The 25696-nt window shown below is 38.4% G+C and overlaps 1 protein-coding gene across 20 annotated transcripts in view; it reads left to right on the top strand.

The window, feature by feature from the left end:
* The window catches only part of RGS7 (regulator of G protein signaling 7), a 583792-nt gene that overhangs the window by 485950 nt on the left and 72146 nt on the right, over positions 1–25696 (top strand). For all 20 annotated transcript variants that reach the window (XM_063613534.1, XM_055233704.1, XM_055233702.1 and 17 more), the window contains 3 exons: positions 7827–7891; positions 9097–9173; positions 9281–9362. In XM_063613534.1, the coding sequence (XP_063469604.1) occupies positions 7827–7891; positions 9097–9173; positions 9281–9362 (224 nt within the window). The remainder of the gene's footprint in view (positions 1–7826; positions 7892–9096; positions 9174–9280; positions 9363–25696) is intronic.

Here is a 25696-nt window from a genome sequence, read left to right as displayed (position 1 = left end):
GGACATCTGGTATGAGGCCCAGGCAGGGTGGAAGGTGAATAGGAGATAAGATACGCTCATGTCTAAACTTTCTGAAATTTGGTTATAAAGATCACAAGTCTTGAAAGGTGCATGGGCCCTGACTCAGCAATAACCCTTTCAGGAAACTGGCAATTTCAAAAACAAATAAAGATATGTACATAAAGACGCATATACATACATGTGTATATGTTCACACAACTGTTAGCATATAATAGCAAGATAATAGCTATCACCCAAATGTCCAATAATAAGAACTCATTTAAATAAATTACATTACATCTGAGCACTGGATTACCATGAAATAATTTTTTAAAAAATATTATAGACCAGCACTTATTGATATGAAAAGTTAGCCACAACAGACTATTAAAGAAAAAAGTTTATAATACAGCATGTGTGGTACAGTTTTGAGCACACTTAAAATAAATATATGCATATAGATTTTGTATATAAATAGATATTCATATGTGTATTAGCAGATGTATATATAAAAGAAAAAATCAAGACTATATAGCAAATAATGACAGAAATGGTATTATAATGATTTTTTACTTTATATATTTTTTCTGTATGTATTTTACTTTATATATTTATATAAATACTTTACATATAAATATATAAATACTTTATAATATATATTTACTGTGTATATTTTACTTTGTATATTTTTCTGGACTTTTACAATAAGGAGGAATTAAGGATTTTACAAATCAAGTTATTTCAGCTTTTTAGGTAGAACAATTTGTACACATCATTTTGAAATCATTCAAAATCTAGTATCTTGTTGAACAGGTATTCATGATTTTCTTGCAATTGCCTTTGTGTTTCCGTATTTAATACAGTGGATTCTTGGCCCTCTAGCTTTCCTGTTATTCCCTTGGGTAATACTCCTAGAAAAGCAAGTCCTAGAATTATGGCCATGAATTTTTTGGGGGTTTTTTGGAAACAAAGTCTCATTCAACTATTGCCCAGGCTGGAGTGCAGTGGCCTGATCTCAGCTCACTGCAACCTCTGCCTCCTGGGTTTAAGCAATTCTCCTGTTTCAGCCTCCCAAGGAGCTGGGATTACAGGTGTGCACCACCAAGCCCAGCTAATTTTTTGTATTTTAGTAGAGATTGGGTTTCACCATGTTACCCAGGCTGGTCTTAAACTCCTGAGCTCAAGCAATCTGCCTGCCTCAGCTCCCAAAATGCTAGGATTACAGGTGTGAGCCACTACACCCAGCCTATGGCCATGAATGTTTTAAGGCTTTATTACTCACTCTCACATCCTTTCCAAGGAGACTTTTCCCTGTCTATTTGCCCACCAGCAGCTCTCTTTCACTCTTCCTTTGCCAGAATGGATCATTCCCCTTTAAATTCTCTGCTGTTTTGCTGAGTGGAAAATGGTTTCTGTAATAGGATGTTAACATGGAAACCCAGCCAAAGTGTTAAGTGGGTCAAGATCAGGTGTAAAGGGGCTGTGTTCCACTGACATACATGATCCTAGTAATTGCTTTCTGCTCACATCAAGGGTCTAAGGGCAAGGCATTGTCTTGAAGACCGATTCGGTAATCCATAGGATGTTGGGAGCCACTGCTTCCACCAGCCCTGAGTGGATGGAGCCAGGGGTGACTGCCCCTTATCTCACTCCTGATAAGAGACTTCACGGGGCTGCTGAGAGTGCTTGATGAGAGTCCCGCACCCCTGGGAACACAATAGGCCACAGACTTGTAGGCCATGGGATTCTGAAGGGCAAGAGGGGGGCTGTCTAGCTATGGGTGGAAGAGTTGAAAGGGAGGTGGCTCTGTTCTGCAGCCTTCTTTTAAGGGAAAAAATAAAATGTGTGAATGTTTCTCTTAGGCATCATCTAAACCCTGTGTGAGACAGTCCTGTCCTACATGGCAGACTGGAGGGGCAAACAGCATCATAGAGAGAGGCTAAAGATACCATAAAAATCATAAGGAGCTTTAAACTTTTGCCAAGTCTAGAGAGTGGCAAGCTAGATCACCCTGGTGGTATCAGTGAAGCAGGAAGATGATTAAGTCAATTAAATAATGAGCAAAAAACCTAAATAGACATTTTTCAAAAGAAGACCTACAAATGGCCAACAGGTATATGAAAAGGTGGTCCCCAGCACTAATCATCAGGGAAATGCAAATCAGAACCACAGTGAGATATTGCCTCACACTTGTAAGAATGGCTTTGATCTAAAAGATGAAAGGTAACAAGCGTTGGGGAGAATATGGAGAAAAGAGAACCTGATACACTGTTGCTGGTGGGAATGTAAATTAGTACGGCCATTATGGAAAACCGTACAGAAGTTCCTCAAATAATGAACCTAGAACTACCATAGGATCCAGCAATTCCAATTCTGGGGATCTACCCAAAGAAAATAAAATCAGTATTTTGAAGTGATACCTGAACTTCCATGTTCATTACAACATTATTCACAATAGCCAAGATATGGAATCAACCTCAGTGTCCAGCAACAGGTGAATGGATAAAGAAAATGTGGGATAGATACACAATGAAATACTACTCAGCCTTTAAAAATACAAAAAATCCTGTATTTGCAGCAACATGATGCCCCTGGAGGACATTATGTTAAGTGAAATAAGTCAGGCACTGAAAGACAAATACTGCATGATGTCACTCGTGTGGAATCTGAAACAAGTTTATCTCATAGAAGCAGAGAGTAGAATGGTCATTACCAAGGGCTGGGGGCAGTGGGGGCAGATATTGGTTAAAGGGTGCAAAGTTTCAGTTAGAGGACTAAGTTCTGGAAGACTGTTGTGTAATGGGATGATGATAGTTACCATTAATACTTGAAAATTGCCAAGAGAGTAGGTTTTTTTTGTTTGTTTTTTGTTTTTTGTTTTTTTGAGACGGAGTTTCACTCTTGTCACCCAGGCTGGAGTGCAATGGTGGGATCTCGGCTCACTGCAACCCCCGCCTCCCGGGTTCAAGCAATTCTCCTGCCTCAGCCTCCCGAGTAGCTGAGATTACAGGCACCCGCCACGACACCCAGCTAAATTTTGGTATTTTTAGTAGAGATAGGGTTTCACCATGTTGGCCAGGCTGGTCTCGAGCTCCTGAGCTCAAGTGATCCGCCCACCTCGGCCTCCCAAAGTGCTGGGATTACAAGCATGAGCCACTGCGCCCGGCTGAGAGTAGATTTTCAAAGTTCTCATCACAAAAAGTGGTAAGAATGAAGTGACGGAAATGTTAATTAGCTTGATTTAGTCATAGCAAAGCGTATAACCTATATAAAAACATCACATAGCACAACATAAATATATGCAATTTTTCATTTATCAACTAAAATATTTAAAAAATTTTTAATGTTAAAATAATAAAGGAAAGCTCCTCTGAAGCACATATTTATTTTCGTTACATACCAGATTTAATTTTTTATCTCAGCAATAAAATTCAAAATCTCCATCAAATATAATAAAGTTCTATTCCAATGAAAAATATAATGAAAATGTCAGTCTTCTCCTTTCCTCTCTTACACTCCAGCCCCAGGAGGATCAGAGGTCTCGGTTCATGGTTCTTGGTGAGAGTCACAAAAGGGAGTTGGGGAGGGGAGAAAGAAGCCACTCACACTTCTCACCCACAATTTGCGTGATTATTTTATCATTACTTGAGATGAACGTTCTCATTAATAACTTGGTACCCTTTTGTTTTGTTTTGTTTATAAACAGCAAACGTTTATTTCTCACGATGCTGGAGGTTGAGAAGTCCAGGATTAAAGTGCCAACTGATTTGATGTCTGGGGAGGGCCCACTTTCTGGTTCATAGACAGCACTGTCTTGCTGTGTCCCCACATGGTAGAAAGGTGAACCAGCTCCTTCGAGTCTATTAATAAGAGCACTAATCTCATTAAGGAAGGTTCCATCCTCATGACCCAATCACCTCTCAAATAACTTGGGACTCTTTGAATTACTCAAGCATGAGAAGGAAGATTGTACAAACTGTCTGACTGTTTAAAATTCAGGAACAAGGGAAGAATTAGCCACAAACTAAACATTAAAAGAGGAAAAAAAAAAAAAAAAAAAGAATAGCATGACAATGTAAGTTAATTTGCATTACCTGGGTTGTAAGTTGGGTAATTTTAAAATATTTATTGGACTTTTGTAGTTCTAGTCTTGGTGAATGACATATTCCTACTCTTTCCACATTTTGATACTGGGGTCTTAGTGATTTTCTCGCTGACCTGTGTGATGTGCCTTCACACCTTTGTCATGGGCATCAGTGTTGTCTAAGAGACCGCTCCAGCTTCTCTAGAGCTTTATAAAATTAAAGGGGAAGACCTGACGTCAGCACTCGTTTTCTATTCCATTTCTACTCAAAGATGTGATCCAGAAACTTTGACTTTTCCATCTAAGTCCTAAGTTGCATTTGGGCAAAATCTATGCCTTGTCTATGCAGCTTGTTTAGACAGAGTAGCACTTCGGGCCTGCCCAAACTCTCTCCCACTTAGTGGCATAGCCTCCTATTAAATTACTTGTTTGACCTCCCAAGTCTTCCAAATTGTCTCCTGATGATCTCCCAGAAAACTACTGCAGGGAGATGTATTTAAACTTGGTATTGAAATTACATCTTTAATAATAGAAAATATTTTAAATAGAACCCCAAAAATGGCATCATTGGTTGATATTTTCAATATTTTGTCACAGCAGGAAATATTCAGGGTTATGTTATAAAAGATTCACTCTTTTGGATCTGGGCCTAGGTCTATACCTAGCACCATATAGAGCATGTTCAGTGCCAAAATAATTAGGATGGGCACAAAAGCACCTTGCCGTAGCTGTAGGTTTTTTTTGTTTGTTTGTTTTTGTTTTTGTTCAGACGGAGTCTTGCTCTGTCACCCAGGCTGGAGTGCAGTGGCATGATCTTGGCTCACTGCAACCTCTGTCTCCCGGGTTCAAGCGATTCTCCTGCCTCAGCTTCCCCAGTAGTAGCTGGGACTACAGGCGCCCGCCACCATGCCTGGCTAATTTTTTTTGTAATTTTAGTAGAGACGAGGTTTCAGCATCTTGGCCACACTAGTCTTGAACTCCTGACCTCGTGATCCACCCATCTTGGCCTCCCAACCTGCTGGGATTACAGGCATGAGCCAGTGCGCCCGGCCTGAGCTGTAGTTTTGACTATGCATAAGTGCATTCATTTTGTCAATCTTCAATGAATTGGGAAATTTCCTGAATTGGAATCCTCTTTGATCTACTTGGACCTTCTGCCTCATCCACATCTTGACCCATGCTGGTACTCTCTGCTAATAAAGAATAGAAAGTATTATCTATACCTGTCAACATACAGCAACTGTGTCTGGACTAGACTAATGAGGTCTGGGCCTATCCAGTCAAGAGCATATTTGCTGTATCTTCAACAGTTACCAGATTATTCTCTACACTGCTAACTCAGACTTGTACATTTTGCCTCTTGCTTTCTTATTTTATTTTTTTAAGAGACAGAGTCTTGCTGTGTTGCCCAGTCTGGAGTGCAGTGGTGCAATCATAGCTCACTGCAGCCTTGAACTACTGGTCTCAAATAATCCTCCTTCCTCAGCCTCCCAAGTATAGCTAAGACCACAGAAATAAGCCACCATGCCCCGCTTCCTGTCTTTCTTTATACCAAAGAATTAAGTAGACATTTAGGGAGATTTTATCACTGAAGTTGATTTGACCTCAAAATAGCTCCTTCTGAAGATATCCTATTCGTTCATTTATTAATTCACTCATTCAACAAATATTTGTGATACCAATATTTTATGCCTGGCACTGTCTGCCCGCACCTTCATTTTGTTCCCTAGAGAATTAAAGAAAAATCACATCATAGGACACCTGTATTACGAGATACATAATGTCTTTGTGAGCAGTCATGTAAAAAATAAAATCATCCCACTCTTGCTTTAATGCATTAGGGTACCTAATGGTGAGAAACATTTCCCCAAAGGGAGCTGATTTTGCAAATAATAAAGATTAGATGGGCAGAACCAATAAAGCAAGGAGAAGCTGATGCAGGAGGACACAGGAGGTGTGACTGATGGAGGGCATAGCTGGGGCTTGAAATTTCATTAGAGGTAATTCCGCAGGAAAGCTGAAATTATTCAATTAGATATTTAAGAAGATTTGATCTTTCTCTCATGAAGAGACACCCTCGGGTATTTCACTTATGCTTCAATTTCTTTTACAACTGCTTAGAACATTTTAGATATTTTATTCAAGTCACAGTGGCCTCTATAGTAAGAGATCCTTCGGGAGTGAGCATCAGTTATGACGAATTAGGAAATGAACACATCATGTCACTTTTGTTTATGAAGTCTGACTTTTAAAAATTACTAATATTAGTAGAACAATGAAATTATGATGGTAGATTGTACAAAGATGTGTTCTAATACTATATACTGGGTTCTTAGCATTTGTAGGAAAGTCAGCATCATTCTGTGGTTGGCTCTCTCCTTCGTCTTGACTTTCATACGGGAAACCTTACAGAAATTGAGTAAATAGTATTCCTGTTTGTACCGGTCTCAAATTTTCTGTGTAGTGTGTTTCCTTAATGGTACCAGCTGGACGTTGTTATCCAAAACTAGGGGTGGTACAGTGTAGTGCAAAGGTGATATTTCCAAGGCAACCTCACAGAGGTAGCCTTACAATAAGTAATATTTGACAGTCCTCATCCAATGCATTTACTCAGCATCTAGAACAGATACAATGGATCTTGAGTTTCATGAGACTCAAATATCATGCATGTTTAGTGAAAAACAATGACAAAAATTTTCTGGCAATTGGGACTCTACCAGAGGGCTGTGAAGGCCTTGAGTTTGTCAGGAGAGTCACTAGAATATCCTGAAATAATTGAAGAAATTTGCTCAATTGCAACACTGCTGTCACCACCTTCTCCTATAAATCACTGCCCAGATGGGCTTTCCATGGTAGCCCAGGCCATCGACTCCCCAGGAAAATGGAAATACTGTGGAAGGTAGGTAAGATGTTACACCCTTCTCCTAGTGACAAAACAATGGAAGATTGGCTCTTGTGAAATGAAGCCAAGAAGGTGCCAAGAAGTCTTCAGTGTACATGTACAGATTGTTTCAGTTGACAGTAGAATCTGGACATCGTTGAATGTGCCAATAATTCATAATTTCCTTTTTGCAAAATGATTTTATTTGGATATATAGATTTTTAAGTTCATTTGGTGACCCTTTTAGAAGGTTTTATTTTCTCCTCTTATTTGTTGAAGATGCTAAAAACTGTGATGACCATTCAATAAAAATTTTTAAATGATTATGTCTCATGCCTATAATCCCAGCACTTTGAGAGGCCGAGGTGGAAGGATCACTTGAGCCCAGGAATTCAAGACCAGCCTGGGCAACAAAGCGAGAAGCCTCTCTATAAATAATAATAATAATAATAATAATAATAATAATGATAAAATTAGCTAGACTTGGCGGCTCACTCCTATAGTCCCAGCTACTCGGGAGGCTGAGGTGAAAGGATCAACTGAGCCTAGGAGTGTGTGGCTGCAGTGAACAAGTATCTTACCACTACACTTGTTTCAGCCAGGGTGACAGAGTAAGACCATCTCTGAAAAAAAAAGTTACCAAGTTTCTTAGCATATTTATTTCATTAGGATACCATAAATACTATGATGCTTGAATTTTAGTAATAATGTTATTACGTAATTATTTTTTGTCTAAGAAAATGATCAAAAATTACAACTTGGGAAAAAAGTGCAAGTCCCTTGATTTGTAATGTTGTACTTTTACTTATAGTGCCATGGTGTTGATAAGCAGGCAAGAAATGATTGATTTTTTTTTTTCAGCCGTTTACCTCTGCAAGAGAACAATGCAAAACAAGGCACGACTGGAGCTCGCAGATTATGAGGCTGTAAGTACCAAGGACCTTCTGGCAAAGATAGTCATAGAATGCACAGCAGTAAGGCCCACAGTCTTTTTCTGGGCAGGCTGTTAACTCTTCATTCATAGATCTTTTTCTTTTTTTGAGATGGAGTTTCACTCTTGTCATCCAGGCTGGAGTGCCATGGCGCGATCTTGGCTCACTGCAACCTCTGCCTCCCAGGTTCAAGTGATTCTCCTGCCTCAGCCTCTGGAGTAGCTGGGATTATAGGCGTGCAGCACCACCACGCCCAGCTAATTTTTGTATTTTTAGTAGAGACTGGGTTTCATCATGTTGGCCAGGCTGGTCTTGAACTCCTGACCTCAGGTGATCTACCCGCCTCAGCCTCCTAAAGTGTTGGGATTACAGGCACGAGCCACCACGCCCAGCCTCAGTCATGGATCTGAAGGGTCAGAGTTCTAGGGATCTGGCATCACAGTGGGCACATGAATCCCTGTTTGCTTACTTCCTCTCTTCATTCACATTGTGTGTGGCAAAACTCTAAATACATAAACTCAAAGTGTAAAAGGGAAGCATATCTTATTTTCTAAAATTGACTTAACTGTCGAAATGTCAGATACATCCTACATAGTGAAGATATCTGAACTCTGAGGATTAAAGACCATTTACCCTGGGAAAGAGTGGGTTTTGCCAAAATTGTATCTGCTGACGGTGATCATCAGCAGATAAAAGTCATCTGCTGTCATTTGTGCAGATGGTTGCTATGTTAGATTTTCTGAATTCAAAGCACTGTGTAGGAATAGGTTGTGGGCTGCCAGGGTGTTCCATGTATTGTCAGGAACTGAATAGGCTGATTGCATGCGTAGTAGGAATGTACTGATGTTCTGTTCCTCTATAAAGTGGGTACAGAAAAATCCAATGGGTTCATCTGGAGCACCTCCTTAATACTTAAAAGGTAATTTTAGTATTTTGCAGATACATATTGGATTTATAGTCCTATTCTCCGAAGTCAGTAATTCAAAAAATTGATATTTGTAACAGGTTTTTCTGCTTCCTTTAAGATTGCCAATATGAAGATGAGCTGAATTCGGGGAGCATGACTTATCACTGAGAACCACAGTACACTTAGGGCTTTAGAAACTATTTGTTTCCTCGACAAATACAAGTGGTAACTAAGCTAGGAGAGAGCAGTGACGATGAACACCGAATGTCTTCACCTGGGGTATGTTTTTCAGGAGAGCCTGGCCAGGCTGCAGAGAGCGTTTGCCCGGAAGTGGGAGTTCATTTTCATGCAAGCAGAAGCACAAGCAAAGTGAGTCCTTGTGAGTCTTTTGGAAGATTTGTTCCAGTTGTGGCCTTTTTGTCCAGGGAGGCACTACAGTTAACACTAAATGTTATCCATTGTTACCGTGTTGACAGAGTGGACAAGAAGAGAGACAAGATTGAAAGGAAGATCCTTGACAGCCAAGAGAGAGCGTTCTGGGATGTGCACAGGCCTGTGGTAAGCAAGCATCACACTCCCATCTTGAATCCATCTTCTCCATCTGTGGAAAGTGAGGGGTGCCCTGCCGAAGTAAGGGAAAGACTGTAGTGACCCTATGCATGCCCCACGGTATCTTGGTGAATTCGTTAAGAAAAGATCGCCACTTTTGTAGTATGACTAGACCTCAATAGCATCATATTTAATTTATAAAACCATGCATTTTCCCACCATGATATCACTTGCTTACTCTGTTGCTATTTGAAGGTATCTGATACTTCTGTATACATTTGAGGGAAAAACCACTGCAACAAAACAGTTTTTCATGTTTTATTGTTTACATTTTTCTGGCTTTATAGTAAAAGTGTTATTCCTGCCCTGATTTTCCTTTCCTTTCCCTTCCTTCCTTCCTTCCTTCCTTCCTTCCTTCCTTCCTTCCTTCCTTCCTTTCCTCCCTCCCTCCCTCCCTCCAATCTCTTTCTTTATTTCTTTCTTTTTTCTTTCTTTCTCTCTTTCTTTCTTTCTTCCTCTCTCTCTCTCTCTCTTTTTTTTTATGGGATCTGGCTCTGTGGCCTAGGCTGGAGTACAGTGGCGTGATCTTGGCTCACTGTAACCTCTGCCTCCCAGTTCAAGCCATCCTCCCACCTCAGCCTCCCAACTAGCTGGGACGACAGGCATGTGCCACCAAGCCTGGCTAATTTTTTGTATTTTTGGTAGAGATGGAGTTTCACCATGGTGCCCAGGCTGGTCTTGAACTCCTCAGCTCAGGCAATCTGCCTGCCTCAGCCTCCCAAAGTTCTGGGATTACAGGCATGAGCCACCGTTCCCAGCCTGATTTTCTTTCTTAAAACCTATTAGTAGCCTGCTTTGGTTGTTGACTTTCACAGACTAACATTTCCTGTGGCTCAAATTCAAATCAGCTCACACTTTTAATGATATAACATTGGATCTCTATGTAATAACTTAGCTGGCTTTCTTCCTTATTAATGTTAAACTATGTGCCTCAGAGTAACCTTAATGAATATCCTTAATTAATACCAGAAAACTTTATGGATGAAATTAAACAGTGGTTACCAGCAACCATAATACAACCTCCTATATTTCTTGCTATTTTGATGCTATATTGTTTTCTTCTGTAGATTTATTTAAATACAGACAAGGCGCTAGAGAATAATATTTATATAAGTATTATTAGAATAAATAATAGGTTCATAGCATGAAAGACGAATCAAGATTGATAAGAATACGTTACAATTTTATCTTCAGCTACCTTCAGAGTCAGACCAAAATAGAAAGTCTCCAAAGGTTTGTTTATATGTGTACATATTTCAGCTTCAGATAGCAATGCAGTTGTTAAATGCTATATTGAATTTGTTCTCTCTGTTGAATTCTGAAAAGATTAGAATTGAAAATTAACTGGCTTTGCTACTGAAAATTCAGTGTGAGTTTTATTGTTCATGAAGAAAAAGGATTATGAGGTCAGGTGCATAGCTATTGCAAGGACATTAAGTAGGATTTTTATTTTTTTGTTTGTTTTAAGCAACTCTAGAAACCAGTCAATGCGTTATGTTCCTATGATTATCTACTTTGTCCCCTGGACATCTGGTGGCTCATCTCTAGCCTCGTTTAGCTTCCATGGCCTGGATCCTCCTGGCAACCCAAAAGGACTCACACCATGCCAGCTCCCCTGCACTGCCCACATCTATTTCATGCTCTGAGACTCTCATGCTCAGAGATGACACATGATCCCACCTCAAACACTCCCCTGCTCCATTGCCTCAGCCCTTTGTGTGCCTCTGTTGGAGGCAGAATCTGATCACAGTTGTCTTTCCCTCTATCCAGTGCAAGTCAGGCGCTAGTCTTTCGTGTCTCCCACCAGCAAGGAGCACATATGAGTGTTATCCAAGAGGCCTCCACCACATCCTTCACTAGGCTTCCAACTAGAAAGTCATCCCGAGGAGGATCTGGAGGCAGAAACCACCCAGAAGCCACTGGCTCCATCTCCCTTGTTGAACTTTTTTTTTTTTTTTTTTTGAGACGGAGTCTCGCTTTGTCGCCCAGGCTGGAGTGCAGTGGCTCAATCTTGGCTCACTGCAAGCTCCGCCTCCCAGGTTCACACCATTCTCCTGCCTCAGCCTCCCGAGTAGCTGAGACTACAGGTGCCCACCACCATGCCCGGCTAATTTTTTGTATTTTTAGTAGAGACGGGGTTTCACCATGTTAGCAGGGATGATTTTGATCTCCTGACCTCGTGATCCACCCACCTCAGCCTCCCAAAGTGCTGGGATTACAGGCGTGAGCCACCACACCCGGCCGTCATCACTTATTATCTGGAGGAAAGTAGAGCTTCGGGTTGTCATGAGCTTCTGAGAATGGCATTCACCTAAAATCAATCCTACCTTCAACCATTTCTTTTTCTTACATTATAACTTCCTGTATTACTTTAGAGGTAATCCGTCTTGACATTTTTAAAATTTAAACATTTTGAAGCGATCTCAGGCACTTGTGAAATGCTGACACTTGTCCAAAGGCCGTGTCTGCCATACAGATGCTGGTGTTTATCTTGTTTTTAGCCTTTTGGGTCCTTACTGTGAGTTAATAGACAAAGATGATGATGACAGGGACATTAACAGAAAAGTTCTCCTAAGAGAGCTCCTGTGTTATTTTCTCAGCCAAACACATAAGCTGTATCTCTATTTGCTGACTGTAGTGTTAGCTAAGCAACGACATGAACTTTCTAAGGTAACTAGGCCCCCTCAAGAAAAAGTGGCATAGGGGAAAAACAGCAATATTGTGATAATTTCTAAGAACGTCTACACTTTTACATTTGTTCCTAGAAATGAATTCTGCAGTTGCCATAATCAATCCTAATATATTTAGACCCTAAATCCTATATCCCAGAGTTAAAGTGAATAGGTATTTCTATGGCTCAGTTTCTTCTTCATAGTCTGTCCTGACTGTGGCTGTAATGAAAGACTCTTTGTAACTTGTAGTATTCACTGTAAAATTTAAGTGTCTTCTAGACAGGATCTGTGAAGCTAGGAAGCTAGGTCTTCCATGTTAACACTAAATTATTGCCACCTGAGCAATGTAGAATCCCAGACCATGTGTAGGAAAATACCAGAGAGAATCTCAAACTGTCCAGAGGCTTAATCTGGTATGGCCTGGGGCCTGATATTGCATACCGCCCCTTACCAGAAGATGTCCATATCTAAGAGACTGTCCTATTGTGTACACTTCCAGTTTTTACTATGTCAGCCAACAACCAGTAAAAAAGGGAATAGGGAGAGCTGGGGCAGAGTGGGAAGCAGGTGGGCTTTGGAATCAGACAGACCTGTGTCCGTTATTTACGAGGCCCACCTTGCACGGTGATTGGCCCTTTCTGAGATGTAGCAGTCTCACTTATAAAATGGAAATATATCTACCTACCTTGCAATGTTGATTGAACATTAAGTGAGATTATAAGGGTAAAAGCAGCTGGCAAATCACTTTAGCATCTCACTTGACAGGTGAAAGACAATAAATTTTCAGCTTTCTTCATGAAAAGAAACAGAGAGTAGCACAAAAAAGGATAGAGCAAAAAAAATGGAAGATGGAAACAGACAATGCAAATGTAACTCCTATACTTCATGGTTTTAATGACATCTGTGAATCTCACAGAGTACAATCAAGGAGCATCACAACCTTTGTCTTCAGTGCTGAGGTGCCAACCAGAGTAACTCTGAAGACCACTCCCACAGCCATCTCTTTTTTCCTCTAGCCTTATCATTCCACTCTTCCATTTAGGGATACCTTGCATGAAATAGGCTGACCTCGACTTAAGGCTGATGTGGTCACCATGGTGTTAATTGCTAATCTATGAGCCGTCTCTCTTAGTACTCTTTATTTTTGAACTCTTTTATTTCCTGTATGCTTGCATTTTTATTTAAGCCTTTATTCTGGAATGTAGAATCTGTCCTCTAGGTGCAGGAACACAAGACTTAGAACAAAGCAGCCTTTCTTGGTCTTTATCAACCTGTTTACCTGAAATAAGTCAGACTGTGTTGACTTTCCTCTTCAAAGGGATTGTTCCTTTACCCACCTATGGAACTTTTTGAACTGTGTGGGGAATAACTTTTATCCCCAACATTTTTGTTATTTAAATATGTAAGTCCTGGAGCCATCTGCCAATGCAATGACTAAAACATGTTTCCTTCAAAAGTTGAATCTGAAACTCATGAAACAGGGCGTTGCCACCCTTCCCATAATATGGAACATGGATCATGGGATACATGTGGATACAATATGGAAAGGTATCACATAAAGATACCTTTTATACTGTATCAAAATGTGCCAGATATTATACTAAGGCCAGTCATAAAAAGTGGACTAAAACACACTCCTTGATTCCTAAAACTCGTGGTCCAGTGTCGCATTTTATGAACATAGTCATTGACACAGCAGGATGAGTATGACTGTACCATTTGTTTTCTAAAGGGAGATACAGATGCTCATGTTGTTTATAGGACGTGCTCAGGTTCAGAGCTAGCAGTGGGAGAGCCAGGCCTGGAACTAGTGGGTGGTATGGGTCCAGGCAGATAAGTAGCTCCAGCAAGAATGAGATCTTGACTTCATGTTATCTATCCTGCAAAAAGAAAGAATAAATAGTTAGAATGCAATAGTCCGCAGAGGATATAGCTGTATTTATAGGTGTCTTATTATATTTTACTCATGGTTTTCAGATATCCTTTTGCTTTTTAAAAAATAGCTGTACTTATAGATGTCTTGTTGTACTTTAAAATGGTTTTCATATATCCTTTTGCTGTTTTTAGAAGTCCAGAGTTCAGGGCATTTTTCATATATTATAGACCACACACCCCTGACCTAGGGGAATCCAACTAACACGTGTAGAATACCCCTGCCAGGGATGTTTATACAATATATACCCTAGGGGGCTATTGCCAACAGGGCTGCCTGATAAGTCCTATCTTCAATATTTAGATATGATAATATTGTGTAACAACCTATATACACTATTATTTCAAGAAGGATCCAAATTTTTATTTTTATTTTTTTATTTTTATTTTTTTTTTATTTTAAGACAGAATCTCACTCTCTCGCCCAGGCTGGAGTGCAGTGGTGTGATCTTGCCTCACTGCAACTTCCACCTCCCAGATTCAAGCAATTCTTCTGCCTCAGCCTCCTGAATAGCTGGAATTACAGGTGCTTGCCACCACGCCCGGCTAATTTTTTATATTTTTAGTAGAGACGGGGTTTCACCATGTTGGCCAGGCTGGTCTCAAACTCCTGGCCTCAGGTGATCCTCCCGCCTCAGCCTCCCAAAGTGCTGGGATTACAGGCATAAGCCACCATGCCCGGCCTAAAATTTTTAAAATATATAAACTATATTTAAGCCTGGGTGACATAGTGAGATTCCATCTCTACAAAACATTAGCTAGGTATGAGGGTGCATGCCTATAATCCTAGCTACTCAGGAGGCTGAGGCTAAGAGGATTCCTTGTGGCCAGGAGTTCGAGGTTGCAGTGAGCTATATAATGCCACTGCACTCCAGCCTGGGTAGCAGAGTGAAACCCTGTCTCTGAAATACACACACAAACAAACACACACACACATATTTAGTTTACAGAAATTATTCGTAAAAAAAAAAAAAGAGATAAGAAAGTAGGGTCTTATTTTTGTTATGGTTTTTCAGAAGGTTAATCGAAAAAATATGAAGCAATCACTATCAACTTTAAAAGTCTTGAGATTTATATTCCCATTAGAATAAAAAGCTCTATGCTTAAATGTCACAGATCTGTGACGCGATCTAACTGAAAGACTTTTAAGTTATGTAATTACATTTTCTTGAATCGATTTGCCTTCATAAATATATAAAGTATCTTTATTTTCAAAAGCCAGAAATGGAGTTATTCTAACAGCATTTTTGTTGAATGTTTTTCATTTTGTTTTCGCTTTCACAGTTCTGCTATTATACCTTTCAATAAAAAATATAACAGATAACAGCTGATCCTTATAAAGCTTTTAATTCAAGTAAAGGTGATATGCTACCTTGCCTTTCGAATACTTTTATTTGATTCGATTTGGCACGAGCATTTATTATTCCAACTTCAAGAATGGATTGGAAGCCATTAGCCAGAAAGGTAGTGAGGAAAGGGAAATAACAGTTCAGAATCTTTAAAATATACTTAGTCAATTTAATGTAAAATATGATATATTATGTGCATTTTACCTAGAGTGTAGAAAATATACATAATATGATTTTTTACCTTTCAAAAAACCATGAGGTCACTTTTAGGTCAGACTGACACAGAATACTCATTCTAGTACTTAATATCTCTATAAAATAGTTAGCCCCCTAAGTATGTCAACGTTTACTCCAGAAAAGAAAATTAAGGTCATAACACTAAAAAGGACTCTTCACTTACTAAGGACTCCAGACAGAATTGCCAGAAACTAACTACTGAATAATATAGTTGGAGAAATACACCAAATTGTAGTATGACAAAGATAATACAGTATTTGGGTTGACTTGTGTATTTAATGTTTCAATAATTTAATGAAGCCCCACACATATACACACACAAAGAGTAATGCATTGGTAGCTTGTATTAACAGGATTTTAACATCTAGCTAAATTGGAGTAAAACTTCTACTTGTCAAAGTGCTGAAGAAACTCAATTTTAGCATTTTGTGCCCAATCCTCTACACTATACTTTAAAACGAATGTGGATGAGCTAGAGTTAAGAGGTGAATGGATGGACGGTAAGGAGGCAAACTAAAAAAAGCAAGAACAAAAAAAATTGTGAAATTATTAATAAGATTGGTGACCCTAGGAATGAGAAGTCCCATGGAAAGTGTCTTCCTGTTTTGAAATGTTATTAAACAGGTGGAATAAAGTTTATTAGTTTATCACACATTGGGTTCTGTATGACTACTATGAAAATGACTGGAAAATAAAATATCAGTATAAAAGCTTCCTAATACTCAAAGCTATCTAAAGGTCATTGCCAACTTCTAATGATGCAAATGATAAATTCAAGTATAGGTTAGAAGTCATGAGCCAGAAATAGAATGGAGAAAAGGCAATCACTGGATAGAAAATGAGATTCATAATTTTTAGAGCTCTTTCCAGCACTGAAGCAATAAGAATTAGATCACCTTCTTTGCTTCCCTGGTCTATTAGTTTAGGGTTGAATGCATGCCAAGCATTCAACAAAGACATCACGGGTAAAAATGCTTAAGCAGAGAAATGGAAATGTACTTCATCAGGATATTCAATATAGAAACAATAATCATTGAATTCTTCCTGACTTCAATTTAAGCAATTCCTAATCACAAAGTAGTGAGAATAGTTGATTTACTTATGCTTTTTAAAACCCATATATAATCAGCATTTTGTAGCATTTTCGTTGACACTGACCAGAGCACTTGTTTTAACATCTGTCAGACCACGATCTCTTGAAGAGCAGAAAGTCTGTCTTCAATTCCCTATCCTAAACCTAACATTTTGTAGTATACAACTTAATGCAAAATATTGAATCTAAGTAGTTGAGAAAATGGTGGACATATGAAATTTACAAAGGATTTTGCTAAGGGTTCGTAGAAGATATTTTTTTCTCTGAAAAATCACACTAATCATAAGAGAAATATTTTCTCCTGATTATGATGAGAAATCCTGCCAATGATTTCTCCTGGATGAGAATTAATACATGCGAAATATTTCTTCAGAGAATGCTAAAAATTCAAAATTACCTTCTGAAGGATTAGTTGCACCACGGTTGTATGGACATCCCACATGTTGTTCTGAGGCATGATTGTATATTAATTGTGTACTTTAAACAAACAAGTATATGATAAAACATCGTTATTCCTGTGGAATACATTTTTCCTAACTGTACTATTAATACAATAGTTTGGCAAGAAAAAATGGAATAAGGGAAGTAAAGTAGTACATTTCTTTGATTTTCACTGAAAAAAATCTGTGCATTACACCATTGATTCATTCATTTAGTCTGTCTTTCAACCAACATTTATAGTTTCCCACACTAAAGGCTGAAGACAAAAAGATGAGAAATACTACCCCACTGACTAAGATACTCAGAGTCCAGAATAAGTAGAAGAGGGCTTAAATGAATGATTATATGCAAATACTATGATGAGATCCATAGTAGAGCTATGAATATAGCTGTTTTAAAACAGAGGTTTACGTTGAGCTAATATTAGGATCTAGAGAACTTTTCATGCATGAAGACAGCAGAATAAATCACAAAATAAGTGGCTAATACATTTTATTAAAAACTTGTTTTTATTAAAAACGTTTCCTCTCCTGAGTCATTACTTGGATCTTCTACCTTACTATTCAGTGCTTTGCATTAGGAGAGGGTGAAATTGGAGTGTTATTGATTAAAGGAACTCGGATTGAAATTTGAGAGCATCATATTGTTTTATATAAACAATGTTATATAAAAAATTTTGTTTTATATAAAAATATAAAATACATTTTGTTTTATATAAAAATATAATTGAAAGGCATAGAGATAATCTGAAAATACTTGGAGCAAGATAAATAAGTTTGATATTCCGAATATATAAAATAATTAAACAATTCAGAAGTATTGTGATTTCACATAAAATAGATAAAGGGCTTAAACTGACCATGTATAAAAGAAAATACATAAATGGCTATTAAAAATTGGGAAAAGAGTTTAACCTTTCTAGTCATAAATTAAGACAGAGATGACAATTTTTTTCAATATATTTTATTTTAAAATTTCAAATTAATTGTATGCAATCCTGGCATGAACAATAGAAAGGCAAGTGTTTCTAAATGCTATGGTGGGTGTGTGCATTGGTATTATCTGTATAAAAATTAATTTGACATTATGAATTAAAAAGTTAAAATATTTTTCACAAGTAGATTAACTTGTCCAGAGCTATACAATAAAATTAGAGTGGTTAAACGTAGGGTAGCTGACATTTGAAACCGCATAGCTATTCAACTTATCGGGGTGGTTAAATAAGATATATCCACAAGACAGTATATTGTATAACTCAAAATGAGAATTTTAAAGAATTGGAAAGATGTGGAGAAAAACTATGCTGAAATGTGAAATAAAATCACTCGAGCCTGGGAGGTCAAGGCTGCGGTGAGCCGTGACCATGCTGTTGCATTCCAGCCTGGGCGACAGAGTGAGACCATGTAATATAATTTTATACTTAGGTAATTTCTTCCTTTTCTTTGTTTCTTCCTTTTTTTTTTTTTTTTTTTTTTTTGAGACATGGTCTCACTCTGTCGCCCAGGCTGGAATGCAACAGCATGTGTAATCTATGGAAGTGCTTGTTAAATAAGTAAGTGAATAAATAAATATTATATTGTTTGCAATGATTCTACCATCCAAAAAAAAATTATATGTAATATGATCCCAATTTTGTTTATAAAAATAGATACCTAGAGAAACAGTTGAGAGAATATACTGAATATTGATTGTAACTATTCTGGGATATTTGATATCATAGGCAATTTTCATTTTCTATAAAGAGAAGATGTCACATTTATACTCTGAAAAATTGTGGGTAAAATATCCTTAAATCCTCATGGTTGGCCCATAACGTCCGAGATGAAGGTAGGCATGCGTCTGCCATGGCTGGAAATAGTCAGAACACACGGAGTGTATGGTATCCCATCCCAGGCACTGCATACTCAGGGGATAACATGTAGAAGCTCTGCCCATCTTTTGAGCAGAGTGAACAGAATAACTGGTGCGGGCCGGGGAGGGGATGTGAATTACTAAAGTAAGTGAGAGGACGTGAAAAATTAAGCTTAAGGCAGAGAAGTTAGATGCTGTTACTCATCTGTCTTCAAGTATTTAAGCAGCTGTCATTGGAAAAAGGAATAAGATTAGCCTGCTTTGCTTTGGATAAAAGGAGGCAGATTTTGTCTGAATGAAAACTGTTTTCATTCTTCTAATTGTCCAGTGGATGGCATCACATGGCAGGGAGATCTCTGCCGTCTGAAGAGTCCAGACGAGGCGTAGTGTCTCCTCTCCTGAGTCATTACTTGGATCTTCTCCCCTACTATTCAGTGATTTGCATTAGGAGAGGGTGAAATTGGAGTGTTACTGATTAAAGGAACTCGGATTGAAATTTGAGAGCATCATATTCCAGCCAACTTAATAAAAAGAGATGGTGCATAACGCTTTTTTCTGAATTCAAATTTTTTAATTGGATACATTACAGATTTATATGACATTAAGCAAACTGGGAATAGATGACCAAAAGGGGAGAAAAAAAGTTTGAGATTTAAATTCTAGTTATATTATAAGAGTGAAGCTTGCTCCTTGGTAGACCGTCTTTTCCCATGATCAAAGTCCGTGATTTTGCACGTGCAGTTAATGCCTGATTCTCTTTTAGCCAGTGATGTGGTATTTAATAAGACCAGGGTGTGATTTTCACACAGTGAAAGCAATCATCTAAGTTGTCTCTATCAATTATTATCTTTGTTCAGCCTCAAAAATGTATATGTGACATTTCTCTTTAATAGCTCCAGAAAGGAGGTTCCAGAAGTGTTACCAAGAGAACATTCCTGAGTGTTTTTTGTATGTTTCATAATCAGCATGGATTTTCATATATTTGTCATTTCTAAAATGAGGAACATGCTTTTTTTTTTTTTTTTTTTTGAGACGGAATCTCCCTCCGTCTCCCAGGCTGGGGTGCAGTGGCGCCATCTCGGCTCACTGCAAGGTTCCCCTCCCGCGTTCACGCCATTCTCCTGCCTTGGCCTCCAGAGTAGCTGGGACTACAGGCGCCCGCCACCACGCCTGGCTAATTTTTTGTATTTTTAGTAGAGGCGGTATTTCACCGTGTTAGCCAGGTTGGTCTCAATCTCCTGACCTCGTGATCCGCCCGCCTCGGCCTCCCAAAGTGCTGGGGTTTCAGGCGTGAGTCACTGCGCCCAGCCAGAACATGCTTTGAAATCTGGTAGTACATGTAATGAATGACTGCTGCCTTTTATCAGTTCACAGATGGAACCAATTTTTGCAAGTGATATTGTCTGTTCTTCTGACTATTGTTACTGTGAGGAGTGGTGTTAAATTTTCAAATGATTCCCATCATTGGCTTCATTATCTCAAATGTTGGGAATATAGCTTTCGTATTAATCTGGACCAAGAAGTTGTATCTTATGCTGTCGTTGAGAGAGTGTTATCCTAATGTAAATAATATAATTTTTGCTATAATTATTTCATGTTGCTAACATGCTTGGTTATCTTGAAGAAGCAATTCCTCTAAAAATGTCTGTATTCCACTGTAGTCGTTTCTGATAAAGCTATTCTTTATTTACTACTTTAAGAGAAGTGATTGCAACTTTGATACATTCTCCAAGACAGACAATATTTTCCCTGGGAAATGATATATTTATTTTTTTCTGAGAAAATCAGGCCTAGAAATCTCTTAAAACATGCACGTAGTTGCATTACCTTAGTTATTCATATGATGTCCTACATTTTACCTCATTATTTGAAAATACTCAAAAATGCACTAGAAAAGATTTATGTAATTGTGTGATTACTTAACAACCTTCATTAACACTTGATATTTCACCACCAGTTCTTAACACACACTGACAAGGGTAATCACAGACAATGTTGCTTGTGATCCAGACGACTTAAAATTGGTCTTTTCCTTCATCAAGTTTCACCATCCAGAAAAGTGCCACTTAGAACAACACAAAACCCTCAGGAATCCCTTAGCCCGAGTTGCTGCCTGTGTGCCTTAGAGCCAGGGGAAGGTAATGTTTATGTTGATAATTTCCTTTTTGTCTTGTTTGGCTCTTACTTACCTTTGACTGTGAGAGGAAAGGGTGAGGTTCTATATTCTTGGGTCCCTGAAGTTCTTTTCCACAGAGCAGAGGCAACATTGGAGAATCAATACCTCTGTCTTCAGCAAGTTGGGGAAAAAGATGGGCTGTAGATAATAACAGTTAGTTTATTAGTGCCTAGAGAACATTTACCAGGTACTAGGTTTTATTCCTGGCACTTTCTATAAATTACCATATAATAATCACAACAACTACAGGAAGTATAGGCATACCTTGGAGATACTTGGGGTTAAATTCCAGACCACAGAAATAAAGCAAATATCACAATAAAGTAAATCACGCATATTTTTTGGTTTCCTAGTGCATATAAAAGTTGTGTTTACACTATACTGTAGTCTATTAAGTGTGCAATAGCATTATGTCTAAAAAACAATGCACATACCTTAATTTAAACATACCTTATTACTGAAAAATGGTAACAGTCATCTGAGCCTTTAGCAAAAGTTGTAACCTTCTTGTCGGTGGGAGGTCTTGCCTCAGTGTGATGGCTGCTGACTGATCTGGGCGGTGGTTGCTAAAGGTTGGAAAAGCTGTAGCAACTTCTTAAAATAAAACAACCATAAACTTTGCCACATCAATTGACTCTTTTTTTTGCAAAAGATTTCTCTGTAGCATGTGATGCTGTTTGATAGCATTTTACCCACAGTAGAACTTCTTTGAAAATTGGAATACATCTTTTCAAACCCTGTCCTCGTTTTATCAACTAAGTTTATATAATATTCTAAATTCTTTGTTGTTATTTCAACAATGTTCACACCATCTTCACCGGAAGTAGATTTCATCTTAAGAAACAACTTTATTTGCTCCATAAGAAGCAACTCCCCCTTTGTTCGAGTTTTATCATGAGGTTCAACAATTCAGTCAAATCTGTAGGCTCCACTTCTAATTCTAGTTCTCTTGCTATTTCCACCACATCTGCAATTACTTCTTCCAAACTCTTGAATCCCTCAATCATCCCTAAGTGCTAGGATCAACTTCTTCCAAACTCCTGTTAATGTTAAGATTTTGACTCCTCCCATGAATCATAAATGTTCCTAATGGTGTCTAGAATGATGACCCCTTTCCAGAAAGTTGTCAATTTACTTTGCCCCATTCCGTCAGAGGAATCTGATCATCTACAATAGCTGTAGCCTTAAAAATGCATTTCTTAAGTAATAAGACTTGAAAGTCAAAATTACTCCTTCATCCATTGACTACAGATTAAATGTTGTGTTAGCAGGTATGAAAACAACATTTATCTCCTTGTACATCTCCATCAGAGCTCTTGGGTGACCAGGTGCATTATCAGTGAGTGGGTATACTTTGAAAGGAATCCTTTTCTCTGAGCAGTAGGTCTCAACACTGGGCTTTAAATATTCAGTAAATCATGACGTAAACAGATCTGCTGGCATCCAGGATTTGTTGTTTCATTTGTAGAGCACAGGCACAGTAGATTTAGCATAATTCTTATGGGCTCTAGAATTTTCAGAATGATCAATGAACATTAGCCTCAACTTAAAGTCACCAGCATCATTACCCGATAACAAGAGAGTCAGCCTGTCCTTCCAAGCTTTGAAGCCTGGCACTGACTTCTCCTCTCTAGCTATGAAAGTCTTAGATGGCATCTTCTTCCCGTAGAAAAGCTCTTTTGTCTCCATTGAAAATCAATTATCTTAGCTAGATCTGGATAACTTGCTGCAGCTTCTCCATCAACACTTGCTGCTTCCATCTTGCACTTTTATGTTATGGAGATGGCTCCTTTTCTTAAACCTCATGAACCAACCTCTGCTAGTTTCCAACTTTTCTTCTGCAGCTTCCTTATTTCTTTCAGTCTTCATAGAATTGATGACTTAGGGCCTTGCTGTAGATTAGGGTTTGGTTTAAGGGAATGTTTTGGCTGCTTTGATCTTCTATGTAGACCACTCAAACCTCTTCCTATCAACAGTAAGGCTGTTTTGCTTTCTTATCATTTGTGTGTTCACTAGAGTAGCACTTTTCAAGTGCTTTTGAAGAACTTTGCATTCATAACTTGGCTGTTTGGCTCAAAAGTCTTAGCTCTCATCCTATCTCAGCTTCCAACATGCTTTCCCTCACTAAGCTTAATATTTTCTAGTTTTTTATTTAAAATGAGAGACTTGGGACTCTTCCTTTCACTTGAACACTTAGAAGTCATTGTAGGATTATTATTGGCCTGATGTTGATATTGTTGTAGCTCAGAAAATAGGGAAGCCTGAAGAGTGGAAGATGCAGCAGTCAGATCACACACAATGTTTATCAGTTAGGTTTGCCATCTTAAATGGGAAATGACCTGTGGCATCCCAAAACAATCACGACAATAACATCAAGCATCACTGATCACAGGTCACCATGGCAGATACGATAATAATGAAAAGGTCTGAAATATTACTAGAATTACCAAAATCTGACTCAAAGATACAAAGGAAGCACATGCCTTCAATCTGTAAAAAGAACAAAACAAAAACAAAAACCCACAATATCTGTGAAGAACAATAAATCAGAGCACAATAAAATGAGATATGCCTTTACTGTTATCTTTTCTCTTTACAGATAAGGAATCTCAGACATGGGACATTTAAGTTGTGCAAAGTTCCACAAGTACTAAATGAGGAAGCTGTTACTGAAGGCAGGTGTTCTGGTCCCAGGACCCATACTCTTTATCACACCTTCCTGCCTCTTGGTAAATCCAGTACGGGTGTGGAATGTGATCATATATAAACTTTCTTTTTAATTTCACATTACTCTGTTAGGTTGGTGTGTTCGACCATTCTTGCATTGCTATAAAGGAATACATGAAACTGGATACTTTATAAAGAAAAGAGGTTTAATTGGCTCATGGTTCTACAGGCTGTGGCAGCGTGGCTCCAGTATCTGCTTCTGGTGAGGCCTCAGGTAGCTTACAATCAGAGTGGAAGCGAAGGGGCGAGCAGGCACATCACACGGTGAGAGCAGGAGCAAGAGAGAGGAGGGGAGGCACCACACACTTTTAAACAACCAGACCTCTCGGGAACTTACTCATCACCAAGGGGAGGGCGCTAAGCCATTCATGAGGGATCCACCCCCATAATCCAAACACCTCCCACCAGACCCCACCTCCAACACTGGGGATTCCCTTTCAACATGAGATTTGGAGGAGACAAATATCTAAACCGTATCAGTTGGCATTAATTTTGTCCTCATTTCATAAATAAGGAAACTGAAGTGTAGAGAGACTGAGTTTTGTTTTATTTCCCCCTAGGACTTCTTTTTCTTTGAGAGGGGCCGGGAATGAACCCAGGTGTTCTGAATTGCAGCTCAGGATTCCTTCCACTAACTCAGGATGCTGCTCAAAGCCAGGCCCTGTGGTTAACATGACAGATCACAGAGGAAATCCATTAGGATGAGTAAGGTAGAACTTACAATAAACCAAGAAAAATGAAGGGGATAATTTGTTGAATGAAACAAATGTAATTAAAGGCAAAGCAGAATAGATCTGTTTAAGAGATACACCTCTCTGGAAATCTCACACCACATGATAGAATTATTATGGAAAACATTAGGATGAAAGAAAGGAGGGAAGACTTAGGGAATTATCATTGAAATATGCTGGCAAGGCCTGTACTAGGAAATGGATGATGAGTTCCTTACACAGGCAACAAAATGGTTCAAAGGCATCATCTGGGTTGGAGATATCATGTTCTGCCCATCACTGTTTGGATTTTAGTGTTTTATGTCTCATAAGTCTAGACCCTCTCAATCCCAATACACCTTTTACTTCTTGCTCTTCATTTTAGGTTTTTCGTAGTTATTTTGCTATGTGATCTTTGGAATCAATTGTCTAGCACCAGAAAAGAACCCTTTTTGGCATTTGAATGTTATAAATTTATAGAAAACTTGGAAGAATTGAGATTTTTTCTGAAGCTGAGTCATCCTAAGCATTTGTTCTTACCAACTTCTGTGTTATTCAGGAGCATCTTAGATTTTTCTTGTGCATGTCTCATGCATTTCTTGTTAGGTTTCTTTCTTAAAAAAAAAAACTCTCTTGTTATAAATGAGATTTCCTTTTCCGTTGTGTCTTTTATAAAGGAACTATGTATAGAATTAAGAAACTGGACCTTACATTTGTATCTTACACAGCTATCATTTTCAAATTCTGAAAATTTGAAAATGGTCTTATTGTTTTTTGGTCTTATTATTCCTTTTCACTCCTAAAAATTATTGTGTATCCTGAAGTGTCTTTGCTTATACAAGTTTTATCTATTAGCATTTATCAGACTCAACAGTAAAACCAAGGAATGTTTAAATATTTATTTTTTCATGTAAGATAATAGGACATCAATCACTTAATAAAATAATCAGTGTAATTTTAATGAAAAATTGGCACATTTTCCAAAGGAAAGTTAGCAGGAAGAGTGGAACTGTTTCATACTTTCGCAAATCACTTTAATCTTAAGCTTATTAGAAGGCAGCTCCATTCACCTATCTCTTTCTCCATTCAATTCCT

The sequence above is a fragment of the Symphalangus syndactylus genome, chromosome 19 (assembly GCF_028878055.3).
Source record: "Symphalangus syndactylus isolate Jambi chromosome 19, NHGRI_mSymSyn1-v2.1_pri, whole genome shotgun sequence".
Classification (NCBI taxonomy): Eukaryota; Metazoa; Chordata; class Mammalia; order Primates; family Hylobatidae; genus Symphalangus; species Symphalangus syndactylus.
Note: the sequence above shows the minus strand (reverse complement) of the source record. Positions and strands in the feature narration are given on the sequence as shown.